This window comes from Chroicocephalus ridibundus, chromosome 7 (assembly GCF_963924245.1).
Source record: "Chroicocephalus ridibundus chromosome 7, bChrRid1.1, whole genome shotgun sequence".
Classification (NCBI taxonomy): Eukaryota; Metazoa; Chordata; class Aves; order Charadriiformes; family Laridae; genus Chroicocephalus; species Chroicocephalus ridibundus.
In genome coordinates, this window is record NC_086290.1 from 27,651,666 (window position 1) to 27,678,041 (window position 26,376).

Sequence of the window (26,376 nt, forward strand, 5' to 3'; positions counted from 1 at the left end):
ACTACAGCAGCAACCGATACCCGCTGCAGGCAACGCAGAGGAGAAGGAGCTCACTGGGACAGTGGACTCTGCCTCAGCGTGGCTGTGCAGCTCTCAGCTACGTGACCTTTCTATACTGTTTTGTTGCCAAGACTGACCACAAGACTGTGATGTTTGCAATCCCAGTGCCAGGGGGCAAATGCAGAAGTCTGGGCATGACCTACTGCTGTGCCTGTGCCTCCATCCTAGGCAAATGCCAGGCTCTCACGGCAGGAGACAGCCTTCTCCCCAGCAGTGCCAGGAGGACGCTGAGTGCTTGAGCTGCTTACATCAATTAGCTTTGCCCTGACTACAGGAGAGACCAGAAGCCCAAGTAAGTTGGGAATGGATTCAAGCAGCACCCACACAGTTCCACAGTAATCACTGTATCTTATGAGCTGTAGACACATTTTAAATCCAAAAGTAAATACGTATATTTCTGAGAAATTAATACCTAAGTGCATATTACAGAGTCTAATGACCCAGGTGCAACAGAGGTTACTGCATAAATAACAAGAATGGTTAACTAATAACATTAACTTTAATGAAATAAATTAAAAGAAGTACTTAAGAAAGAATAAACCATGTCTTTGGTATTCATTTTTACCATAGCACAAGCAATTAACTCTAAGGAATACTTACAAAATATATAGTGTAATTTTAAGAAACGTTATTTTGTTACATATTAATTTAGATTCGGGATACTTGACAGTGCAGATTTTGCACTTGGTCTATAAAACGTCTTTATTCAGACATTGATTTGATGTTTAAACCACTGCTGCTGTATTTAGTATTCTTTCACTTTGGGACTCTCTCATTCTGATCTAGTCTTTTAATTAAACCAACTACTATAATTCCTATGGAAATTAGCTTTTATTTTATTTTTTCCAGCTATCAAAGCATTTCAGTAGGACTTTTCTGATACAAAGTACACAAATTGGATTTTATTTCTGCTTGAGATGTAATTAAAAACTCATTTGATTACTATATATCTGGCCCTGTTTTAATTATTAAACTCCAGTAATCAATTTTCTTTTATGAAGCTTCTGGGAAATTATCTCAAAAGCAACACATTTCTGTCCCTTCTGGCAGGCTCTCGACCATTTACTGAATTGCATTCATAGCACCTGTTCCTGATCCGGATTAAACACCAATTTATTCCCAAAGCTATTTAAATTTATTTGGCTGTAGTCTAGTCAGGGTTTTCTACCTCCTGGCTGCACTTTTTACTTTCCACTTTATTGCATGAGAACCCCATGATGTACTGCTCCTCCTCGCCGCTATTTTTGATGCACGCCTCTTACGAACAGCTTTGCTAGTGATCTGTCTAATTTGGTACCCAGCTTCTTAGCGCCCAGTTCATTGTGTGCTTTAGTAGGAAGAGGCTTGGTCTTCAACAGCTGTCTGACATGGGATACCACCACACGGACTCAGAGCTCCAGAAATGGCCTTTTTCCTTGTCCCTCCTTGGCGTGGCAGCACTGGGGGGAGAAGGAAGCCCTGCCTGTGACCTCTGTGCTGCTGCACAGCAATAGGTACAGGATTGGCGACCTTTCCCATTTTATCCCCTTTGCAGAGTGATAAAGGGTGCTGGAAAGGTGGTCATGCTGGTGGCTGTGCATTCCGGCCTTAGGAAAAGCCAGATAGGTTTGCAGTTCCCTTCTGCAGCTGTGTCTTACCTCAGATGCGTGACTAAGCTGTTTCTCAGAAAGTTACTGTATAGCACCGACTTTTTCTTACCAACTTCAATCATATAGGTGTTTTTTGTGACTTTTCTTACCAATTTCAATCATTTAGGTGTCTTTTGTGACTACGTACTGCTCTGCCCAGAGCATATTTTCACAAGGTATAGCTCCTTTTGCATATAAGCTCCTCCAGTCAAGAAAAGGTTAAAGGCGCTTCTGCAATACATGGTGTGCGCCTGGGAGTGGGTCAGGGCTGCCTGAAGGAAGAGCTCAAAACAGGAGAGTATGAGATGCTCAGAGGAAGCTACTCATGGGAGAAGATAAGGAGGGGAGAGTGTTTTTCCCTGGGTTATAGAGATGTATTTCTTAGGTATATTTTGCTAGATAAAGCATAGAGAATGCAGAAATAGTAGAAATGGCGACAAACCCCTTCAGGGAGAGGGTGATGGGTAGCAGTTGAGGCTTTTAGTGGTAGATCTACGTCCTGGGTTGAAGGGGGGTGGAGGGGGAGAGGACTTCATCTGCTACATCACCTTCATCTCTGGGAAAGGATGTTATCTGAAACAGCCACCGTGCAGCCGTGCAGCACAGATGTGGCCAGAGTCTGTTGTATTCTAAGACTAATAGGAAATCCTTTTAAAGAGGAGCACAATATGCCCTAACTTAGAAACACTGCAGGACCTCCAGAGTATATACTTTTCTTTTTTCTTCTCCCCCCTGCCCCGGAGATTCTCATCCAAATATTGACCAATTCTGACCTTGCTTAACTTATGAGCTTTGACAAGATTACAGCTCACGGAAGTATGGTTGCAGGTCTAATATTTGTAAAGTGAGTTTATGGAATAAGAGCATATAAATTCATTTTTATGACTGATCACATATCAAAAAGTTATAGGTCTCAGTGTTCACTCTACTTTGGAACCCAGTGGTTTCTAATGAATCACTTTTATTATGTAGGCAGTTTCTGAGTTGGAAGGGAGGACTAGTGACCGAGAAGCCATGGGGATAAATTCAGACCTGGTGTAAGCATATGAAGCATTGCTGAAGTCAAGAGAGTCATGACCAGTTACAGCAAAGCTGAATTGGACTCCTGAGTTTTGCTGAAGTGGCTTTCACGTGAGAATACATAGGCCAAAGGTGAGCCATCTATCTGGAAGTCCTTGAACTTCAGATTAGTTCAAATAAAAGGGAGCCTGTACTGCAGTCATCCACAGATTTGATCTTCATAATACAAATACCTGATGGAAGTTGTTTTGAAAATCCAAATGTATTTCTTTATATACACCCATGTACTAAAACCAGAAAGACTGCTAGAATTCTACTTTCTATAGATAGAATACAGAAGATAAAGGGATTAACTTCTACAAACCTTTGACTGTGTGTGTATATGAATTGGTTATTTGCCCTACTGATTCAGGGACATATTTAATCATTATGTTCCAGAAAAAAATACTGTATTTGGGCGGGGGCTGAGTTCATGAAAAAAATAAATTACTGCAATCTCCTCATAGGTGAAGGAGACTTTGTTATTCCTTCTAGGGCTTACTGAGGAGGGGTTGGTCCAGGCCATCAAATACATCAGTGCATTACTTTCACATTTCTGCCAGGGAATTTTTTCCTGATGCCTAAAAATGTAATTAGATGAAATGAATATACTACTAACTTCCCTGATAGAAAACAGGAATTTCTTTTAGCTTCTCTATGGAAATTGTTGGCAGTGCAGAAGGAAGCCAGTTGTGACTGGAAAGGGATCTAATACCCTAATGCACAAGCGTTCAGCTCTTCCACTATGGGTTAGCATTATGCTTCCTTCTGGTGAGGGTGCACTTGCAAGAATAATGCTGCACTCCTTTGTAAGTAAACAAGCATACTACAGAGAGGTGATTATAAAGTAATATTCTCCACTGGTACAATGTGCCAGGTACTTCAGGGAGGAAAATACGTACAGAGCTCCTGGTAGCCAAATGCGCTCTGGCCAATATCAAGCATGCTACACTGTCAAAGGGCAAGAGTAATACTGAAGGACCGGGCACCTACTGACGTGTTGCTCTAGTTGCAAATGATTCATCTGTTGATGATAATTTCATGAAATTACGGGTTTGCTCAGAAGAGGAAGAGTTATTATTTCATGAACAATTTCTTATTTGTCTCTGCTGTTTATGGTTTTGATTCTAGATCTAAAGCATGCAAGCGACAGAATGTTTCTAACTCTTCCTTTCAACATTTTAACCGAGCAGCTGATCAATGTCTTCTGCCTTACTATTAAATGGATTTTGAAAAACTCTTCAAACCGTATCGGTCTCATATCCTTATTTAGTTCTTTGAATTTGCCTTCAGCTGGGAATTCTGCAGGCAACTGTGATTCTGTTGTGTTAAACACTTACTTGAAGCGTTTCATCCATCATCATTTCTAGTCCTTTTCTGATGCAATGTAGTTTGTGCTTTGTCTTTCTTGAAAACTGAATGGCTGTTAAATTATCCATTTATCTTCTTTCAGATTTGCTGTACAATTTGAGTTCCCTCTATTGGCTGTCTCTTCTACCTTATCTGCCAACTTTTCAATCTACTTCCTCAGATCTTTATATACATTCCCATACACGACTGTGTGTCCTTCGCAACACATTGGGCAGATAATTCTAAATAAGACAGCAACGGAAATTGTAGTATTATGAATTATTCACTTTTTCTCACAGATCAGGCTGAAAGCCTTTAGTGAAGCTCGGCTTCACTAAAGTCAATGGCAAATAGTGGTTTTTCTGTCTTCTCCCAAATATCTTTGTTGATGACCTGATCTTTCAGGTGAGACCTTTTGACATAAGATGACTATCTGAGAAGCTGAACTACTCTTGTTTGAAGGGGAAAACGTATTTGTTTCTGCTGTCTCTCCTAAGCAATTTAGGAAAACTTTTAAGTTCCTAAAACCGTTGATACTAATATAATGTGTCATCAATAATCTCACCAATTTACAAAAATCCTAGCAAAAATAACGTTCTGTTAATTTCTAAAAGCAAAATGAATCCCTCCCTGCTCTCAGGGAATCAAAAAAAAGAGGATCAGGATCTTTGTTCCCGTTGTAAAAAGGTGTTCGTGATACTCTTAGACACAAAAATCCTTGCTCTGAAACCACCGAAACTATGCCTTTCCGTATTACACTGTGAAATAGTGACTGACTTAGAAGGGAATTGCAAATAAAAGCATTCTTTCTTCATTTCCTGGTTTTTCTTTTTTTTTTGTATAGCTTTTCTTCACCTTTTCTCTCTAGCAGTACAAAAGTAGTAAAAAACCCCAGACTCTTTAGGGTTAAGGGCATGAGGTAAGAAAAACAGTTTGCTGATGCGTATTCCATTACTGGAGGCTGTAACACAGTCATAGTATCTGAGTTTTCTAAAAGTTCAAGAGAATTCATTCCAGGTGGCCTCATTTAGATTCCTCGTTAGTAGACAAGTAACAAAGCAACAACAGTGCAGAACCTCGTTGAATTCCTGTTTCAAGGCTACAGAAAGATCCTTCTGCAGTACCAAAATCTCCTTTCTCTGGGACAAACCCTTATTCCTAATGTAATCCTTAGCTCCCAACTCCCCCCAGCACTGGCATTTGGCCTGATTAAGTTTCCTCTGAAGCAAATTTCTTACAAACGCAGCAGAATATGTTGCACCTGCTCTTCCTTGGATAATATTACCCCCTGGATTTCAACACAAAGTGAGACTAATTTGATCTGCCAACGTCTGTGCAGCCTCGGTCCACGGTGTATCACATACTGCATCCTGAGCCTATCCACCGTACTAATCCTTGTCAGCCAGGCAGTCCCAGGAAGCGTAGATGCATTATCTCTCACTCTGTGCCCAAATCAAATGTCAGAAATAAGCCTTGCCAAAAGCGTGCATCTTTATGGTGTTATTTAGGATCTATTGACAGTTATCCTCCTCTTCCCTCAACATACTACAAAGGAAAAGCAGATTTCAACAAGTCACGCAGATGATGCAATTGCTTCCTATGAACGCATTTTTTTCGGAATAGCTTAGTCCTGATTCCCCCCAGACCCTGCCTTTTCTTTTTTTAGTTAAAACACTTGTCAACAACTTGTGAACATATTTCAGGGAATGTCTGTGTATTGCTCAGGGTGAGCAGCTCACTGCCTAGTGCCGTCCCTGCCCCCGACGAGTTGCAAACTTAAAATAGAACAGCAGTGCTCTGACTTCTGTACCAACAACCCCAGGTATGGGTGAGTGGTGGGTACAGCAAGCCACTTTCAAAATGTTCACATGAATAAACTCTTCCTCATTAAATAATTTGTAAAGTATTTCAGTTATGACCATACAGAGAAACATCTGAAGGAAAAAGTCATTGTTTTGGCTGCGCCCAGTGACTCTTCCCTGAGTAAGGACCGAGCCACCCCATACAGCCCCTTCTGGACAAGCAGAACTTTAGAGGAGCGGTCCAAACCCTGAATTTCTTATCAATATTTCCTTATGCAAAATTGTAAGTGAAGGAATGAGGGAAAGGGGTAGAAGTGGTAACTGAGGAAGGGCTGCATTGGGACGTAGCAGCGTAAGCATGATTCTTAAAGCATACCTTTTCCGCCTTCTCTGCTAAGGAATATGAAAAGCCTTACAACTGTAACTGAGTATACGCTTTTGGAAAAAAATCATGTGTGCACTTCCAATTCAGGTGTCAAAAGTCAACTCTTGAACTGGAGAAGTTAAAGCACAGAGGTAACCATGATTGTTGGAGACTTCTGTATATTTTTACTATGCTATTAAAGGCATTTATTATAATAATATAATATAATATATTATATTATAATATATTAATAATAATTATTATTCCATTTATGATAACCCTGTGCGTTTAATGTATGCTTACAAGCAGAATAGATGCTTTTTCAGCTACATCATCATACTCTAGAGATAGTTTTAATTACAAGGCCAGACATTATCCTCTGTAGGAAGACTGGCATATCAGAGCTCTTGGAGTTGTAGACAGAGTGATTAGATTTCTTTCTAAGTATGTCAAACAATGTGACAAAGAAGGATTCTGTCCCTCCACATTCCGTTCAAAAGATTTAAAGTACTTGCTAGGCTAAACATAAATGTTTCTACTCTTCCCAGATTCCCCCTAGAATCCTGGACGGAGTAATGCAAATTCACTGTTGTAGATACTATTATACGTTTAATGCTCTCAATACCCAAGAAAATCTTGAATAGCACTAAAAATAGCACTAAAATGGAGCGGTTCAATGGAGCACCAAGGTAGAGGTGAGCAGGGCAATCTCAGGCACGCATAAGTTGTAAAAGCCATGAGCTTCTTTATCTTCCACAAAGACATCTCCCTTAAATTTAAATAGCTGCTGTCATTGTCACTGACTACCTGACTGTGTATTTATCTGCCCAGAAGCAGAGTGCATGGCCTTTGGCCCCGCTATTCATAGTGTTACTGTCTCTGCCTAACAATGCTGTGAACAGAGCTGGGCTTCTGTTAGCATCTTTTGTTTGATGCGTATCGCCGAAGCTTTGATGTTGTTTGTGAGAAAAATAACGATTAAAAAGAAAAAGATCTTCGCTCTCCCACTCTGTCTGCTCCCCACCGAGAAATCTAATCTGAGTTGGGAAAAATCTGTGGCCGATCCTGTTTTAGGTACACACAAACCACAGAGTTCAGGAGAGAAATCTGTTAGCGTTGAAACTCTTAGCATCAATTTACTGGAGGGTCAGAGAGGCAATTTGTCTTAATGGTCAAAATTCTGTTTCCTGTTACACGAACGTGTATGTCCCCATAGGTACAGAATACTTTCTCTGTGTGGTAAACACAGCTGGCAGTGTAGCCATAGTGCTTCATTTTCAGTGGGACGTCTTAGATTTTCTGCTTCAGTTGTATGTGCTTCCCTTTTATAGAATATTTTAACATAAAAAGGGTATGATTACTTCACACTGAAGCTACATTAATAGATTTGAAATGCTCTACTGTTCAAAAAAAAAAAAAGCATTTTTTCCTTATAAATTATTATTCTAACAAGCTTGTTTCTCATCTCTACTGATGAACACTTTTCTTGCTGGCATTTTTGAATGAAGAGCAAATGTGGTGCAGTAAAGCGTAACTAAAGCCCCTAAAATCACAGCTTCAGAGTAAATGGACGACTGCTCTGCTACTCAAGGCAAAAACTCCACTGTCACATAAAAATACCCTGATCAGTGATCACTACAGTAACAAAAAAGTAAATTTAATAAAATTATAATGTCTCAAGTGTAATAAAAAGCAATGAACAAAAAATTGGGAAGATTTTATCTTCACAAACCTTTGATCCATGCTGTGAAGGAAACAGATTTGATTACTAAGGTATTTTGAAATCGGGGGTGGCTTGATTCCCACATTGAGCAGCAGATATGGGAGAGCGCATGGGAGCAGAGCCATGGCTTACCTTGTGCCAACAGCAGAGTCAGGCTCGCAGAGCAAAGACAAAAAGGTTTTGGAGTTAGACACTTGGATGGGGGAAATCTAGCTGTACATAATTCCTGATTATTTTTTTTTATATCCCCAGCTATTATATATCTATATTAATCTTCAAGCTCCACATTAGTTTCTGATGTAGTACATTTTCTACATCTTTGACCTTCTTTCTTCTGGGTAGGATGAGCATTGCAAGGAGCAGTCAAACAGGATTGCTAAGGGAAGGTGCACAGATCTTGATGATTTGCTGGTCACTTGTAAACCTTCTCACAAAAAGGGACCAAACTCAGGAAACAGTTCTAGCCAGGTAAGCAGAGGGACGTGATACGTATCCCCCGAGAATGGAGACTTTGTTATCCTTTACTTGGGAGAAGAACTGCACCTCAAAGTGGGTTGTCTTGAGCTGCCTTAAAGAAATGAAGAGAGCAGAGCGGATGCATAAGGAGGACGTAGAGTCAAATGTCCCCAGAAGACTGATGAAGTCCCAAAGAATGTTTAAGAACAGAGAAGAAAAAATAAGGCTAAGCAGGCCTTAACTTTGCTCTGCAAAGTTTATATGCTGGTTTAAGTATAAAACATTCCTCATGGGTACTCCGGTATGTAGCCTAGCTCATAAGCTTAGATTGTGGACAAGATATGGTTTGTTATAGTACCATCAGTGGCAGCGAGGTGGTGTCAGACCACTCCTGCAAGTTTGGGCTGTGAAGTTCCTTCTCTACCGCATACTTCAGACACCCGCAGCTGCCAAGAACAGCCTACTCTCAGGAACTACTTTGAGCAAAGAAAATTTCAGGGGGCTCTGCTGATCCCTTGCCTGACTTTAATGGGAGTTGCCAGCATTCACTGGTTGCTGGGACCATGTCTACTGTGGGGATGTCAAACAGCCCAGAGCACAGCATCAGGTCCTGCTGTAGCAACTGCGTTGGTATGGACGCACGCATTCCCCACAGAGTTCCCTTCAGGGCTCTGGACGCTAGGATCTGCTCACATGGATTCAGGACTTACAATCACTAGCATAGAAAAAACTACACGTGAAAGCCTTGGTTTTGTTCTCTATGGTTTAATGTTGTAATTTTGGTATCAAAATGAGTGTCAAATGTTTTTTTCAAACATACGGTTTTTATAAGCACGATGCTAGTGAGCTATATAACTACTGCTAAGATTTTATTAATTTGTCAGCTGCCGCTCTGCCTCTTTATGTTGCATTATGCAGTAATGATGTAACCCACGCTCTCCCCACATGCAGTCCCTACAATATATTACAATGGCTAGAATTTTAAAGAATGTATTTGGAAAGGAAAAAAAAAAAAAAAAGAAATCTAGGACTTGGCCATAGTTGCAGTGTTCAGCCAGCCCTAAATGGAGGATTTACAATGCCTGAATACACTGCTGATGTGGTATGTGCATTGAGGTTTGATTAAGCTGGATATGAAAATTAAAACTTGGCTTCACATCGAAGAGAGAATCTCCCGCAGTGTGATACTATGACATCAAGTTTTCTGTTTACCCCTAAGGCTGGTGCTGCAATGACTTCCAGGTTTGATGATGTCTCTTTTTTAAGTTGTTGAGCAGCAGGCTAATAGCTGCACAGCATGATGCAAAGACAGCAGAAAACAGGGAAATCAGATGTGAATATATTCCCCAGAGATCTCCTGCTAAGATGGAGCTAACTAACCAGAGCTTTAGCGCTCGGATGTAGTCTCCTCATGCAGAGGATGGGCTGATTATCAGCTCTTCCTGCTTTATAGCACATTTTTGGATTACAGATGCTATTACAAACTATGACTTTTGGTATAATATCCGTTCTACTGTAATATGAACTATTATATTAAAAGGAACATTATTTCTCAAGAGTTTTCATCTAAGGTCAGTCCCCCCCGACACTGTCCAAAATGGTCTTGGTATTTTAAAAAATACAGGTTTATATTCTTCTTTGGTGCTTGCTTTCCTTTCATTGTTTGTAAGCTGTAGCTTCAGTCTATTTCATCATGACAAAAACTGACCTAAGAAAAGGACAGGACCTACTGGCAAAGCAGTAGCCCACCTCGCTCTTTACACAAGCGCATGTTGTCCATGTCACACAACAGGAGTCGCCTTTGCTGCTGGGCAGTCACTTCATTACTGCCACAGCAGCAGCCTCAGACGCCACAAGGTATAGAGGGCTGGGGGAGCACATCATCCTTCTTACCTCATATGCTGCTGGTGACATATCTGGTCTATAAAGTGAAAAGGAACTGCCAGTTAATTTTTGTTTGTGTGTAGGGAAGCTACAATTCAGGCACAAGTTCGTCAGTTTAATGTTAACGCGGGAGCTGGTACCTGCTCCTCAGCTCTTGGCTTTGTATCATCACTGAGCCGTGCATTGCTCGGAGACGTGAGGCAGTTCAGGGTGCAGTGGTAACAGGGGGAACTTGTTGCAGTTCCCCAAAAATGCCTAGTGAGAAGATCCCCATGTTTTCTCAGATATCAACGGCCAAACTGGCATTAAGGTGGTCTGTGTAGTCTCAGTGAGTAGGAGGAAGACTGGATGACACAGTTATTGAGGGTTAAGTTTCTATAGTGTTATTTTCCCTTTATCACCCTGCTCATGTAGTTCTGCTTTCTATACAGATAAGAGAGAAGTTAAAATGGTGAAGCTTATGTTACGCAAATCAAATTCTGAAGCTGGTTTAATCCAAAAAAGAGAGAAGCATTATTCTGGTCATCTCTAGCCTTAATGAAGTAGTACTTGAATGCTTACGCACCTTATACCAAGCACCCATGCAGTCTGTGCAGAAGCACGATTAAAAGAGTAAACTCCAAGTTAAACAGCACACAGGCTAAACCACAAACCATTTGTCACTGACCTTAAAGGCTTGGCCTGGAGTGGCCCTTAACGGTTTGGAAAGGAGCCAGAAGGGAATGCAAAGGCTCAGCCTTGAGCTGGCCTTTGGGTCAACACACATTCGGACAGGTTTGACAGCAGCACCCAACGAGGCCGTCCCTCTGGCACCTCTCTGCAGAGCACGCCACACCTTGCCATGATGAGAATCAGTTTGTCTCAAACATAATAAAATAAACAGTTGCCCTATCAGCTTTTATAGCTCAGAGGGGAATTACGTTTACAGATATCACCACCTTCAGGGAATCTGAAGATTTCTGCATAGAATTCAGATTTTGGTAAAATCAAAAAAAGATAAGAGTTCAAATAGCCTTCAAGGCCGCACTGTAAGCAAACCCTTTTCCCCTAGAGAAGCAGGAACAATCTTCTCTGGACTCTACAGGAGCAGTAAGTAAAAATTACCTCATACAATGGCATGCAGATGCTATCAATCCACTCGAGCTGCAACCTGGGTAGTTCATCTTTCCTGTTCCGATCAAAAATGGCCTGAATTGAGAAGGGAACAAAACTGTCATGCTTTATTACGATGGAGTTATTTTACAGACACATCATCCAGCACTTTGGAGCTATGATCAAATTCTCACAACCAGAACACTCTGTAAACCGTAATCAATCTTTGCAGCAGTCTTTCTACTGCTTTGTCTGGCATGAAAAATAAACTGTTTATTTTCAATTCTGTTTTGAAATTTGTAGGCTGAATGTATTTGAATTCTATAATTCTGTGGTATAAAATAAATGCTTCACGGTTGGAGTTGAGCTGGTAAGAAACCTTCCGTAGAAATGTAGATACCTTTGAGTAGAAGTTTCCCTTTTCTCACATACGGTTTTCCAGCTCAGCAAAATGAAGAGTGATGGATCTGGGCAGGCTCCCTCCCTCCCAGTTACAGACCCTTTCTGTATAACCAGCCATGTCTGGTGAATCCAAAGGGTGAGGAATCAACAGATCCGTTTTGGGAGCAGTTATCCATTTGTTCCTCTGGAAACAGCCTAATTCACTGCTCACGGCACTCCCCCAGAGAGGAAATTACAGAGGTTGAAAGTGATGTTTAAGAGGCTCAATTATCGGCTGAAAGGTGATGGAAGAAACTGAGTCTGAAGAGTCTGAACATGAGCTGAGTTTCCTCCATACCCTGCCTGGGATCACTTGGGTCCATCAGCTTTCCTTCTACAGGATTTTAATCTTCCTGCTACTGTTCCATCCATACCATTTACCAAATGCTTTTTTCCACTCTCTGAACATGCCAAGTTTTAAATCTTTCTGTCTTTTTCTGCGGAAAGTCTGTTCTTATTTTGGGCCCATCTCTTCAAGGTTGATGTCTCCTGAGAAAACTTACTTTCCTTACTTTCTACCTTCTAGAAATTCCAGACTGTATGTATTACATTACATTAAATGTCTGGTTGAATTTTTCTAGTTGCAGCCTGCTCTTTCTGACATAAACAGGTATCGCACAGTGTAGACTAAATAAGACCAGGAGGTAATTTTCATATTGTTACAAGCACAACGCAAGAAAAAAAACCCTTGAATTGTAATATAAGAGAATAGCACATTATCTTGCTGACAACTGTCTTACCTAGCCAGCATCAATACCTACCTAGGTGGCTTGTCATAGCGATATGTCATGAAATGCAGCAGCATTTGATCTTGTTTAAAAATTCCTCATTAATATGGTAAAACTACATGATTTTGATCCTGAGCCATCAACTGTTAGAACTGATGAACTTTGTAAGTATTTACTGGCCTTATCTCCCAACGTAAAACACTTAATACATCAGTTTACAGTTTAATATATCAATTTACAGTTAAAATTCAGTTAAATTCTTTAGAATACTTTCTGTTACCCTTCTCCTATTCCCTCCAGATAATGGCTTGTCAACGTTTTGAGGTATTTAACCTGGATAAGACTTTCTCTTCAAATTACTCAAGTGAAAATCTTTATGAAACTTTTTTCTCTGACACTTCACACCCATCGGCCTATATTCCACTCAATACCAATTTATCCTTTCAATCACAGTGTTATATTTAGTTGTATACCTATAGAAATGCTTTTCAGCATTTGATACATGAAGCAACACAGACAGACAGCTGCAACATAAAGTAAATCTAACAATTTTGATTTCCATAAGTAGCTGATTTTTTATTTCAATGCTGTGTATTAAAAACAATACCTGTTGCTTAGAAAATTAACCGACAGAATAACCTGGGGAATAGGTACAGAAAATGGGGAAAAGAGCTCAATGCAGAAGTGACTGAGTTGACCAGAGAGCTTTTATATGTGGCTTTAAATGCATGTCCTTACTGGACAGAGATTTTATTTATTACAAGATTTTTCTTTACATACAGAACAGTTAGTTTTTCTGAATGAACCCGGTGGTATTTTCTTACCCTATTCAAGTTAGTAACTATTTCAGAAGGTATAAAAACTTACTGAAGGGGTGAGTTTGAGTTCAGATCTTTCTCTGTCTCCTTGTTCAAAGAACTCACTGGTTACCAGCTCAGCTGCCTAAAACATAAATCATGATAAAGATTAGAATTTTTGCTACCTGTTTGGTAGGGTAATGAGTTCTTGCTCAGACCATAACTTCAAGCTGTGCTTAACTGTAAAGAAGTGAATAGCCCCACTTACATGACTGATGTCAGGCACATGTTTGTGTAGTTTTCAGGACTGAGCAAACAGGGGTTATGAACAGCCATGACGACTGATAGGCACACTCATCCCTTTTGGATAGGGAACTGACTCGGGTAATGACATTGCAATGTTGAGGTAGCGCTCAGTGCAGTTATGTGCAACTTACTCAAGTATTGAGAACAGAATAGAGAATTATAGCTGCTTCTTGGCATCCACAGTGATGTCTGTAAAAATGCTTTGTAAAATGTGCAAGAGCTCTCTGAGTATTTACAGGCTGTTGTCCTATATAAATATGTTGTCCTACCTCTGTTGTCTAAATTTAATGTGAAAACATAAAGGGTTTTTTTCGCCATTACGGAATCACGGAATCTTCAGAGTTGGAAGGGACCTCTAGAGATCATCTAGTCCAGCTCCCCTGCTAGAGCAGGATTGCCCAGAGCACATCCCTCAGGGCTGCATCCAGGCGGGTCTTGAAAATCTCCAGAGAAGGGGACTCCACAACCTCCCTGGGCAGCCTGTTCCAGTGCTCTGTCACCCTCACTGTAAAGAAGTTTTTCCGTGTATTTGAACGGACCTTCTATACTTAGAATTCTTATATAAATATAAATACTTAGAATAAATACTTAGAATTCTTATATATAAATACTATTCTTATTAGACTATACTTTTTTCCCATGACTCTCATCACTATCAGATCTGAATATCTAAATATGAACTCAATTTGTGATTATCATATTGAATCAAAATCAAGAACTGGTGGGTTGGAAGCTGGAATGCGTCTTTCTGACTTTTGTGAATGAAGATGATCTATTCACAAAAGAGTTTTGTGCTCCTCAAAAGAACACAAGATTTGAAAACAAAATTAGTTATGGAAACAACAGGAATTTTAGGAAGTCAAACAGTGAGCAATCCTGATATAGTAGCCTTTACATCCCATACTCTTCTCACGTGTGGGGCTTAGAAGGTAGGCATGTGTGACACTTCAGAGACAAATAAAGGAAACTAATCTACTGAAGATGGCATTCAGTTCCCCAAGCTCCTGTCGTGCCTGCTGATTGTTTTCAAGTATTTTCAAGCTAGGAAATGATTTCATAATGCCAAGGCACAGGAGGGTGAACTAAGCAGAGAACCTGCACTTCATAAAATCTCAAAATTTCTTGCTCTAGTGACTGCATGGTAGCTAACATTCACAAATCCTAAGCTTGTTACAGTTGAAATAAGGAGTACCAAAATAAATTTGAAGTAGGTGAATTGATGTTATAAAGTACTCTTAAATCTTGAGCCAGGCTATCACACAGTTTGGAACTTTATAACGTATGTAATCCCAGTGCACTAATAAAATTCTGGATCAATACTCCAGATAGAGGAATAATTTAACAACTTAGCAGCAATTAAGGGTTTGCCAAGCGTATTGTATAAAAATAATCAAGACATAGTCTCACCTCTGTCTCTCACTGCTGTTCTGATCCTGTCCCTCTTCTTTTGTTTGTTTCTATCTTCACTTCCTGAATTTTGCTTTCTTACATGTAGCCTTTATTCCCTTTGATTCATATATTTTAATCTCTTTCTCCCTCACTTTTCATGTTTTGGTTTTTTTTTTTCCTTTCAGCACAGTTGAGGTCCAACTATTTCCTGTTTTCCCTCTGTGGACTTATTAGCCTTTCTGCTCAACCAGGTAATGTTTCAATCAATCCCAGACTGTACTTTTCACTATAAAGGAAACCTGTATGCTAGGCTGCAGGGGAATTTTCAATGGCAGACCTCAAAAGCGATAAGGATAAAAAACCAGTTTGCCAGAGACTTCAGCAGTAATTCAGCACCATAGCAAGAAGATCGACAATATAGCAAACAGACCCTACCTGACATTTTGGATGTCAAAGAAAATGGAGAAGCTAAGTGGGTTAAAGAGGAAAAATGAGGAGAGATTGCACACACTGCAGTAGTGGCACTGAAAAATCTTGTGACTCGTTTTCCCACTGCAGGACATGAGCAACTTCCCATGATTTCCAAGCGAGGTGACCATAGAGTAACAGCCTTAGAAGGACTATTGTCATAGTCTGCTTATAAAAGCAAAAGAGACTCACCTGACAAAGCTGCAAGCTGAGCTGAAGCCCTCACCACATAAATGCTTTTTTATTGAGTTAATGTGCATGTAACTTGTAGGTCCCTTCACGCTTCTGTTAATTCCTTGTCCTTCTCCACGATATCTGGCTGCTCCTGCCTCACTAGTTCTCTGCTCTAGCTTCTCTTTTTCACCCCATTTTTTTAACTATCACTTTGCCGTCAAGCCAATCAAACTCCCTCCAGGTGCTTAGCCACACTCAGCTGCATGGATAGCACAGATACCAGAAATATTAAGGATGGATGCTGAGTAAGGGAAGATGCCTAGAAGAGGGAAAATCACGTGGTAAAGGACAAGACTTTTGGGACAGGTTGCTTTCTTACATTGTATTTTTTTGCCAATGCTGGACTCGAGTTTTACGTATATTTCTAAAGAGCCTACTCAGCAGCAGAAGCCTGAATTTTTATTTGTTTGTTTCTAAGTACAGGATGCTAAAAAAGGCATGCCAAAAACTTGCATTATTTTCCATCAGTGTTGAGAAAATTAACGTGTTTCTCTTGTCATATATACTGAAGCTTTTATGTTAATCAAAGTCTGCAGATCATCACTGGTATTTTTGAATTAGGGAAGATTCTGCCAAGGGAGACTTTGGGACAAACCAGATAAGTGCAGCTATACGTGGCTAACGCTTTTTTTTTTTTGTTCAATCCATCCACTTTTTTGATGTGGATTTAAAAGGTTAATAAGAGGAGAAGCTGTAAAGCCAGATCTCTTCAGGTACCTACATGCTGCTCACCAGCATGTGTACATGGAAAAATTATGCAATAAACCATTTCTTGCAGAAACCCCCTGCTATTTTTTTATAGCATTAATACCGCTGTAAATTGATTCCAGTTTTGGTCCCTTGTAAGCCAGGGCCCTGGGAATATTGTCCTGCCAGTCCCGCCTCCTCCTAGCCCTGCTATTAATCATGACTTGCCTGTCTTGAAATCTCCCACGGTTTGGTCACAGCTCCAAGGTCACAGGCTGTCATTAGCATTGATCTGAAAAACAGAAATGAACAATACAAGCTGAATCAACCTTTGTTGGCTTTCTAAACAACTTCTGCTCTGGACGCATAAATAAATAACACATATATAAAATGTCAGCTCCGGCACCTTCTTTTCCTCCAGAAAAGAATGACATGTTTGAAATCTCAGCCATCAGCGTGGCTTTTACATCACAATTGTGCCTAGGAAGCCTAATGTGTTGCAGGTCATCAGACGATGGATTTTAGTATTGTGCATTGCACACTAGAAAAGAAATGATATTGCAAGGGAGTAACTGCTAATTTTACAATATTTCTAACACTATCTACATTAATACATATAATATACTAGAAAGCATGTGCTTCCCATGATATAAGTAAGGGTATTATTACATAATAACACCTGCAAACTGGATTAATTTATATGCCTATTTGTAAGTGGCTGCTGTAGCAAGAGAACCTATAATCACAGGAGGCATCCCAGACACTGTTTAAGCAGTTTCTACTGCTCATCTATAATAAAAATTTAAGATTTACTACGAGCTATACTGTTCCACTGTAGTTTAATACCTAGCTACAACCATGTTTTATATGCATTAGGAGAAAGAAACCATTCAGCTGTAGAAAGCGTTTATGTACGGTACATGATGCAGATAAAAGTCTAAGAAAGTTTAAATGAAGAACAAGGGCACTGAAAATGAAACATCAAATATATTGCCTGAATCTAAAATTAGGAATGGGTGAAATGATATGGAAAATATAAAATGGCCAATATTTTGGTCAAAAGACCAAAAGGAAACAGAGTTTTAATGAAATTTTAGATAAAACGAGGCATAATCAGGCATGCATATGCAAATGCACACATTTTATTGCCTCAAAAGCGTGGTGTACTCAAACCACCCCAACGTCTGAGGTTTTCAATAGGATTCATGCTCAGACCATTCTTGAGGGCTAGAAGAGCACCGTGCATCTGCAAATCCCCAGGTACAGACTAGAAGAGCAGAGGGAAGCATGGCCAGTGAAAGAAAACAGCCGAGAAGAGGAGGGAGCAGGGAAAGGGACAAGAAAGATCTTTGTGTCGTGAGGCAGAATGTTGATGCTTTCTGGAGAAAGCGCGGAAGGGCTGAGTGGTAACGGGTGAGGCTGGGAGTAAGGGAAGGAAACGCAACAGAGTGTGAAGGCAGGAATAGGAGTGGAGAAGGTGAGGTCACACTGACAACATCCCTGCTGTTTGGTAATGTTCAGAAATCATACCATGTATTTCATATCATAGATCATATTTTTAAAACAAGCTACTTTCCTTGTTACTCTAAGCCTTCGCTCCACGATATATGAAACAAATATGGCTACACTTCGAAATAACCAGAAAGCAAGAAATAGTAGTGCTCACCGAAATATTTCTCGGTGGTTTTTTATATTCCAATCATAACCACCTTTACTCACAAGTTCAAAGAACTCGGTCCTTCTCCTGAAACAAAACAGAATATCAGAGAAGGAAACAAGACGCTTCCAGGGAGGCACTGCAGTAGAAACACAGTTCTCTGGATGATATGAAATCATTGCATCTCGTGTATTATTATTAAAGTCATTACACTGACAGTCCATTTAAGCGAAACGTACTAATTTCCGAACATGTTCTATAAATGTCTGTTATCAATGTCAGAGTTGTCTAGTAAAAGCAGTATTGTATTTATGGTCTCTGCAGATAAGGAAATAAATGGTACCAAAATGTTCAGTCTTCCATGGAAGCATGAAACGTTCAACTACAGCAGTGGACAGACAGACAATAGAAACACTCCTGAAATATATACACACTTCTTTCTATTTGTCCTTGCAAAATGTTTTTTTACTTCTGTATCCTGAAGGGTTTTTCAGAGACATGCAATTCCTAGTATTTCCAACGCATAGAACAGAACAGTGAGACAAAGGAGCTGCAGATGTCTCGAGTTAGTAGTTCTTATTGACTAGAAACTAGGTCTCCCTGCTTGGTCCTGTGCTTTGTCCTCTGGGATATCTCGCCTATGTCCTCAAAGACAGACAAAACATGAGCCAGAACACGTGAATGCTTGTTTGGTGCCTTTGAGTACCAACATTCTGACTCATCAGAGTCTGTAATTTTTTATAGCTTTAGGACTCCAAGTGGCTCTCATTGCACGCAGTGTGACTGCAATACAAAACAGATCCTGCCCCAGATATAGCGGAAGTTGAAGGACAAAAACATGGAGCAACTTGTCCAGAGTGACATAACATATTAGCATCAAAGCTGGAAAACAAATACCAACGTTCTGAATGACGGTCCAGTGCCCCATCTCACAGGAGACTGTGCTATCTCTTTGTCAAGTGGAAACGTAGTTAGATTCCCCAACGGGAGAGAATTTGCAAAGTCTTGTTTTTTCTACATTTACTTCAGCTAGACTGACATTTTGAGCAGCGATTATTGAGAGCGCAGTCTGACGGCAGCCCGTATAGGTTTTACACACGAGGAGATGGACACTTCCAGGAACATTGCCCTCGATCAATGGACAGAATTTTACCTGGGGCACGTTGCATTATTCTGGTCCCTGACTGTCATGTGTTATATGACCAGTCACTCCTACTACAAGGCCCTTCTATAATGGGCTTCAAGACAGCAACTAGAACAGGGAGATATATAAGGACTATATGATGATATCTAATCCCTTAAGTTTTGTGAAATAAGATGTAAAAGAGTTTCACATTCCAAAATTTGCTGGGACAATGCAAAGTCACGCATGCTGAAAACAAGATTCAATTCTCCACACAAAGTCATAGCATCGCGGCCCCCGTGGAAATAAATATTGCAACGATTAAATTTTTAATGGCCAAGTCTAGTTAGCACATAAACCTTAAACCAGCCTATTCCTGAGCAGATCATCAACAACTATGTACTCTGTTAAGAGAGTGGGCAGTCGATTTTTGCATCCTGTGTTTCAGTGCCCAGTCTGCCAATGTAAAATTTGGTAATGATTTCATTTTGAAGTACTGGTTATTCTGGGCAATTTATATGCTACTGGACAAAAAACAGGCAAGAACATTTAAAGCTGAAAGCTCAGGAAGATGACATCCCAGAGACCTCAAACATTCAAATTTAAAATACAGTAAGAGAACACATACAGTAAGTGAAAATGTGAGTTTTAAGGCCTTGCTTTAAGCCGAAAACTTTAAAATAACAATTTTCTTTGAAATCCATTTAAAAGGATGAAGAAGCAGTAGTCCAACTCCACAGAGAATTTCTAGTGTAGGAAGGAGTTGACCTGAGGAAAGCAGACACATATAAGAAAACAGTTTAGCGTTTCCTACTGGTTGCTTATGCATGGTATCCAAAGTGACGAGGTTTGCTATTATTAAGGAAACATAATATGCCAGGATTTCAGAAATAAGGAGAATGATAACAAGGTGCAATTAATTGTCTTTGAGTAACAGTGGTTCTGGTTGTATTTTGCCTGGAAGGGAAAGTTGTCTTGCTCTAGATAGAAAATCCAGTTGCTCTACAGCTCAGTGACTCAAGACATAATTTGACTGAATTTCCGTAAACTTCATTCTGGTTCCGTGCTTTTGCTTGTTGTACAAGGATCTACAAGGATCATTATTTAGAATTATCTACTAGAATAAAGTATATTTTCCATCTGATCTTTCACTGAAAGGCATCTTTTTGTTTGTTTGTAGAAAAGCAGTGCCTTGAGAAGGTCATACAGCCTTGCTCTGCCTGGAGTTTTGTTGCTGTTTTGCTGGCTAGACTTTGTGATCACTAGGTTTAAGCATTCTAAGAATACTGATGTCAGAATTTCCCTCTCTACAAAAATATTGAAGACGTAGCAAACTGAAAAAACAAGTTAGGTACATGTGTGGAAACATCTGTTCACATAGGGTGGCTTTAAGAAACAAGTGTAAATCATCAACGGTTCCAGGGAGTGATTTTCAGGCACTTTTGGAAGTAAAGCAACATAACTACCTGATTAATGAATCATAATAACACAAGAGGAAAAGATAACTTATTTACAGAATTCTGGGTAAAAAGGCCTGTCCTAGTTTCAGCTGGGATAGATTTAATTTTCTTCCTAATAGCTGCTGTGTTTTGGATTTAGTATGAGAATAATGTTGATAACGCATATTGTTTTAGTTGTTGCTAAGTAGTGCTTATATTAAGTCAAGGACTTTTTCAGCTTCCCATAGAAGCTGAGAGGGAGCATAGAGAGGACAAGCTGGCGAAAGGACCATTCCATACCACAGATGTCACGCTCAGCATATAAATGGGGGTTGCCCAGGGGGCAGGAATCCACGATGGCTGCTCAGGATGGGCTGGGCAATCTTATCATTGGGTGGTGAGAGTGACTTGTGTTGTATCACTTTATTTTGTATATTCTTTTATTATTTTTTTCCCCCTTCGGTAACTGTTCTATTAAACTGTCTTTTCTCAACCTGTGAGGTTTTTTTCCTTTCTCTCCTCTCATCCCTACTGGGGGACGGGGAGCGAGTGAACGACTCATGGTCCTAGCTGCCTGGGGTTAAACCACAGCAAGGCCTCATTTGCTAAAAGCTTTCTGATTCATGTAGGACACAAAAACCAATTTTGCAAGCAAGGAAGAATAATCTTGAAATCCAGCTGACGTCCCTTTTTGAACGCTATTTCTCTGTATTAAAACTAGAAAGACAACTTGACCATGTAATTTTTCAAACTCAGGCAGTTAGGGAAGAGAGCTCCATCGCGGCTGGGTCTGGACTGGGTTCCCTCCCAAGGCACTGCTGGGGGCCCTCTCCGGCCCTTCCAGGGGCTGCAGGATCCTGGCCAGGGGGAGCAGATGGGGCTGTGCCAGGGCAGCCGCCCTCTCAGCCCCTGCCACTCCTCTTTTCCTTCACAGCACAAAACATTTCTGCAGCACTTGTTATTTGTGGTGAGACAGGAGAACCCGTACTGACACATCCCAGCGGTCCCTGTGTCTCACTTAAAGCTGTCAGCTAATTCCCCTGGCACACCAGCCCCCCAGATAACACGCAATCCTAACAGACAGCTTCAAAGAGTATGCTTAAAAGGGCTTATTTGTCCTGCTCAGGATTTTCATGTCAGCAAGAAGAAATTTCTTCACGGACTAATGTTTAGAAGTTATTTACAATAAAAATATTGACTAAAATCCTTTCTCGATACAAGTTCTCTGAGAATAGACTTGCAGAAAAAAAAGCATATCAATGTGTCTATTGCCAGTACTGTTTAGAAACAGCCCTTGGCACAGTAACCAAATACTGAGAAAAAAAAGACAAAGCAGACCTTGCAGCACCCCAGTTAGTAGTTTTACAATTAACAGTTAAAGATATAATGTTGATATAGATAGTTGAACAATTTCAGGGTAAAGTGCCTGAAGTTTTCTGGAAACTTAGTTTGGTATCAACCATCAGCACAAAGGAGGGGCGGAATCCAGGTATACCACCCTAAGGAAAACATTACTAAATGCCGCCCAGCACTGTACAGGATGGGATGCTGACGGACATCAAACAAAAATTCCTAAGGACGAATTATTGTCAAGAATGGGAAGGTAGTACGCTGAAACTGCACATCTGACAGCGCTTCTCCCTGTTAGTCAGCCACAGACACGTGCCAGAGAGGGGGATGCCAAAGATCACCAATGTGATGGTGACACCAGGACTCCTCTGACTACACACGTGCTCCCACGCATTCTCACTGGGAAGAGCTTGGTAATAATTAACAGTATTTGAAAAACATAAAATAGCACCAACTTGAAGTCTACTTAGAGATTTGATTTGCAAACAAGGAAAAGGAAGAAAATTGGATGAGATCCTATTATACTTCTCTTGAGTTAAGCTTTTTAAGACCTATTCTCGTGTGATGCAAATTGGGATGCAGCAATGTGTACGCTTTCCTTACCTCTGCAACTGGATCTATAACTAAATATAGTATTTCTTAGAAACTCTGAAATGGTGGAAAAAAATTCTAAAGCGTCATTGATTTTTTACATGCCTGAAGAAACGATCACAGAAGGGACAGAAGAATTACAGGACTAAGCTGTAAATGATTCCTGGGATTGCTTTGAAGCATAACTCCAGGCTTTCAATTTGCTATTTGTTGATACAGACATGTTACACATTGAAGCAAAACTTACTTGGACACTTGAGATATTTCTATTAGCCTAAGATATACTAAGTATTAGACTAAATCTCTTCAACCACAGCTAAACACTAATTTCTCATATTATATATCCTTATTGGTATTTAATAGGTCATTGGAGTGAGTTCTTCGAATTTTCATTTGTCAAATACAAGAAATGCCAATACTTACTCAAAATACAGAGTGAGGTCTGTTGCCAATATCGATTGCTTTAGAAGCTGCATAAGGTCACTGTAGTCCTTAGAGGACAAGTTAGCAAAGATGTTGTGACCCTATAATGAAAGAGATAAAAGAGGTAAAGGGCTAGCAATCAATATAGGTTTCTAAAAGGTTTTCTAACTCTTTAGTCTACTGTTTCCCTGTAGCAGAGGCCTTTTCTGATTCATGGCAAAACTACGACAAAATAATAATGTTAATACTGCTGAGATTACATTGGGGTGGAAGAGTTGACGATTGTAATCAAGCACCTGGGATGTTTTTCTAAACTCTGCTGAAATTACAGCCTCTTGAGGAAAGATTTACTCTTTGCTCTGACCCTGTGCAGACTCAGTTTATGGGGAAAAACTATGGATACATCTCAATCTTTCCTCTTATTAAATGTTTTGGGGAGCTGTGCATTGCGGCTTTTGAGTTGTGCTCCTAATAGATTTATCTGTGCTGCTGCTTGCAGGCACACAAACTGCTGTTGGAGCAAAGACACTAAATCAGTTTTTCATTCAAAACAGCCCATTTGCCCACTCTGCCCATTACTGCGTTGTCTCACAGGGCATACAAACGTTCCCTACGCAGGCTAAAGAACTTTATGCAGTTTAAAAGCCCTTTGTAGGCCAAAGAGGCTACTTTTTAAGCAATCAGGGATTAAGAATTTGAGAGGTCCTCCATGACCAGAATGAAAGGAAACAAATTATTTAGTATCACTATTTGAGAGCAGGAAGGTCCTTCTGTAACTGAATTTGTAACTGAAATCCTAGAGAAAGTAAGTTGAAAGAACAAAATTAACGGAGAATTCTGAATGTAAGCTTAAAAAGTGGTCTTTGTGACATTAGTCACATATAACTAAATTAATGTAAATAAAAGTACCACACTTTTTTTTTTCACCTAGAGAAAGAATGAGGTTCTTGCTAAACAGAGTCTTATTTTGGTGGTATTTAGCACCGTAATGCACACATTCAGTATGCGCTGCCATCTACTGCTTAGGAAGATTAAAATGCCCTTAAACTGAAGAATTTTCCAAGCAACAGGATTCCTATAATCATGATGGTCTGAGGACATAGACAAGATAAGGTCTGGAGGTAGAGATGGTATTTTTTAATAGATCAGCTAATTGTTGGTCTAAAAAAATAACTTGCCATGCATAAAAGATGGTCTTCTCTGTAACAATGAAATGGTTATTTCTTTACAGCTGAATACTGAGAAGGATTTGATAATCTAAAGCTTATTTATGAAGAACAATTTTAAAACCAAAGTACTTAGAAGAAAATAAAGCAAAATATATCAGTAAAATAGCAGCTCTTGCAACAGGGGTTATTTACCAAGTTGTCTGTTATTCTAGAATATCTGTTGCCTTTCTGACCTATTTCATGGTGCATAAAACTGTGCCACTACAAAGCTGAAGATCACTTATACCAAGGTTAGCATGTCAAGAGTAAAGGATACATCGCTCCTTTGTCCAACTTGGTAAAAAATCTAAAGAAATAATACAATATACTATGTTTAATTCTAGATAGCAAAGACAGACTAGAATATCAACATTAGTGGAGAGGATATAATCTCATTTCAGCTTATTTGAGAGATGAAACCAGCTGCTCAGCTGCTGAAAGTTGGTGTATCTTTAAGTTGGAGGATCCAAATCTGCATTTACTCCAAACTAAGGGGCGTTATGTGCCATTAGCAAACAGTATCTATTGGATAAAAATCCCGTAAGATTAATTTTCTGGTCTACAATTGGGGACCTGGAGAAGAAGCTGCCTGAGTGATCAAAGAGGAGGACTTGCATTTCAAGTGGTATTTTATATGTCTGAAAGAAGCTGGAGTAGATTCCAAAGAAAAAAGTATTTTTTTCATAAATTTCTTGATTCTTAAGATGGAAAAGATAAAGAAAAGCATACACGCTGACATGATTGTCCATGCCTTGAGCCTATCTTCAGAGAGACATTCAGTTATGATGAAGATTTCAGGAACTAGAGAAATCACTGTTTCCCAGGAAAGCTCATTCCAGAGGCTGAACGTTCCAGAGTTTAGAAAAACAAAACAACCAAAAAACCAAAACTCCCTTCCTTTTTTCCTATTCTGAACCAGTCTAACTTTCAAATGCTGCTTTTTCATATACCTTTTTCCTTAGTAATACAAGGAGCCATTTAATTCCTAGTATCACCTTGCAGATAAGGTAGGCTAAGCAGGTTGAGATGTTTAAATCTCATGCTGGTGCTCTCCTTTCCTATGTCTACTTTTTTAATATAATATCCAGAAACTGAAGAGTAAAGCCACAGTCCCATGACTAATCTCTGTTGCGCTGCAAACAGAATTAAAGCCATCACCCTGTTCCCATTTGTCTGGGATCACGGGACATTCCTGGATGCTCTTCAAAAGTTACTGCAGATCAACATATGGTCTCCAATTGTGCTGCATGAACATAATTTTTGGTTTTATATATACTGAATGCATTTTGTAACAACCTATCTATGTAAATTAAGCAAATACATCCATTGTTTTGTAAGGATTGCGTGTCCATCCTCCTACTTTTCTCACTGGCTACATGGGGCATACTGTTGCACATCAGATATTCTAGGCAAGAACTATGTCTTTAAATGTATCTGCAAAGCAGCTAGTGTACTCTGGACAGCACGATATTACTGATATATTTTTTTTTAAATAATTTTAAAAAATTATGGAAAACCATAATAAAAATACTGTTTACAGAAAGACTGTCAAAGAAATTAAACTGGTCCAGTAAAGTATGACTGTGGTACTCTGAATGCAACACCTGTGGGGAAAGGTAAGAGCTTGTTTCTACCTATAAACCACCGAGCAGGATATATGTAAGACGACTGAGAAAAGCTGACAATATGATTAGGATATGTTCTGCTTGCCCTTAGCTGATTGAGACAAATATAATCTCTGGGCTCTATGATCAGCATTTGTAGTTGTTTAATTTTGTGCTAGTTGTGACCTTTGTGGTAACCAATAAATAATTCCCCAAGGAGAGGGCATTAAGAAGGTACTGTGTGTGGTATTTCCTTTCTCCAGCTGAAACTGCCCAACAGTTTACAGTGAGATTAATAGTAATGCTTTTGTACCTCACTTTGGAGAATCATGACAGCATGATTGAAATGGTGGTGCTCCAAGGTAGCAGAGGTGCCGTAGAGCTGAGCTAAGGCTGATCCACTCCTGAAACAGAACACAGGGAGTCAACAAATACCTCTCGTCTGCTTACGCAGCAAGTTTCAGAGACAATTTAGTAACGAAAGCATGTAGCTGCGCTCTCCCTCTCCATTTC

The 26,376-nt window shown here is 39.8% G+C and overlaps 1 protein-coding gene across 1 annotated transcript in view; it reads right to left on the minus strand.

Annotated features, from left to right (window-relative positions):
• Positions 1-26,376, minus strand: part of PDE11A (phosphodiesterase 11A) — a 142,857-nt gene that overhangs the window by 7,421 nt on the left and 109,060 nt on the right. The window contains exons 14-19 of the mRNA XM_063340503.1: positions 26,177-26,267; positions 23,052-23,152; positions 18,135-18,212; positions 16,693-16,760; positions 13,455-13,525; positions 11,431-11,514 (exon numbers count right to left, since the gene is read on the minus strand). Of these exons, the coding sequence (XP_063196573.1) occupies positions 11,431-11,514; positions 13,455-13,525; positions 16,693-16,760; positions 18,135-18,212; positions 23,052-23,152; positions 26,177-26,267 (493 nt within the window). The remainder of the gene's footprint in view (positions 1-11,430; positions 11,515-13,454; positions 13,526-16,692; positions 16,761-18,134; positions 18,213-23,051; positions 23,153-26,176; positions 26,268-26,376) is intronic.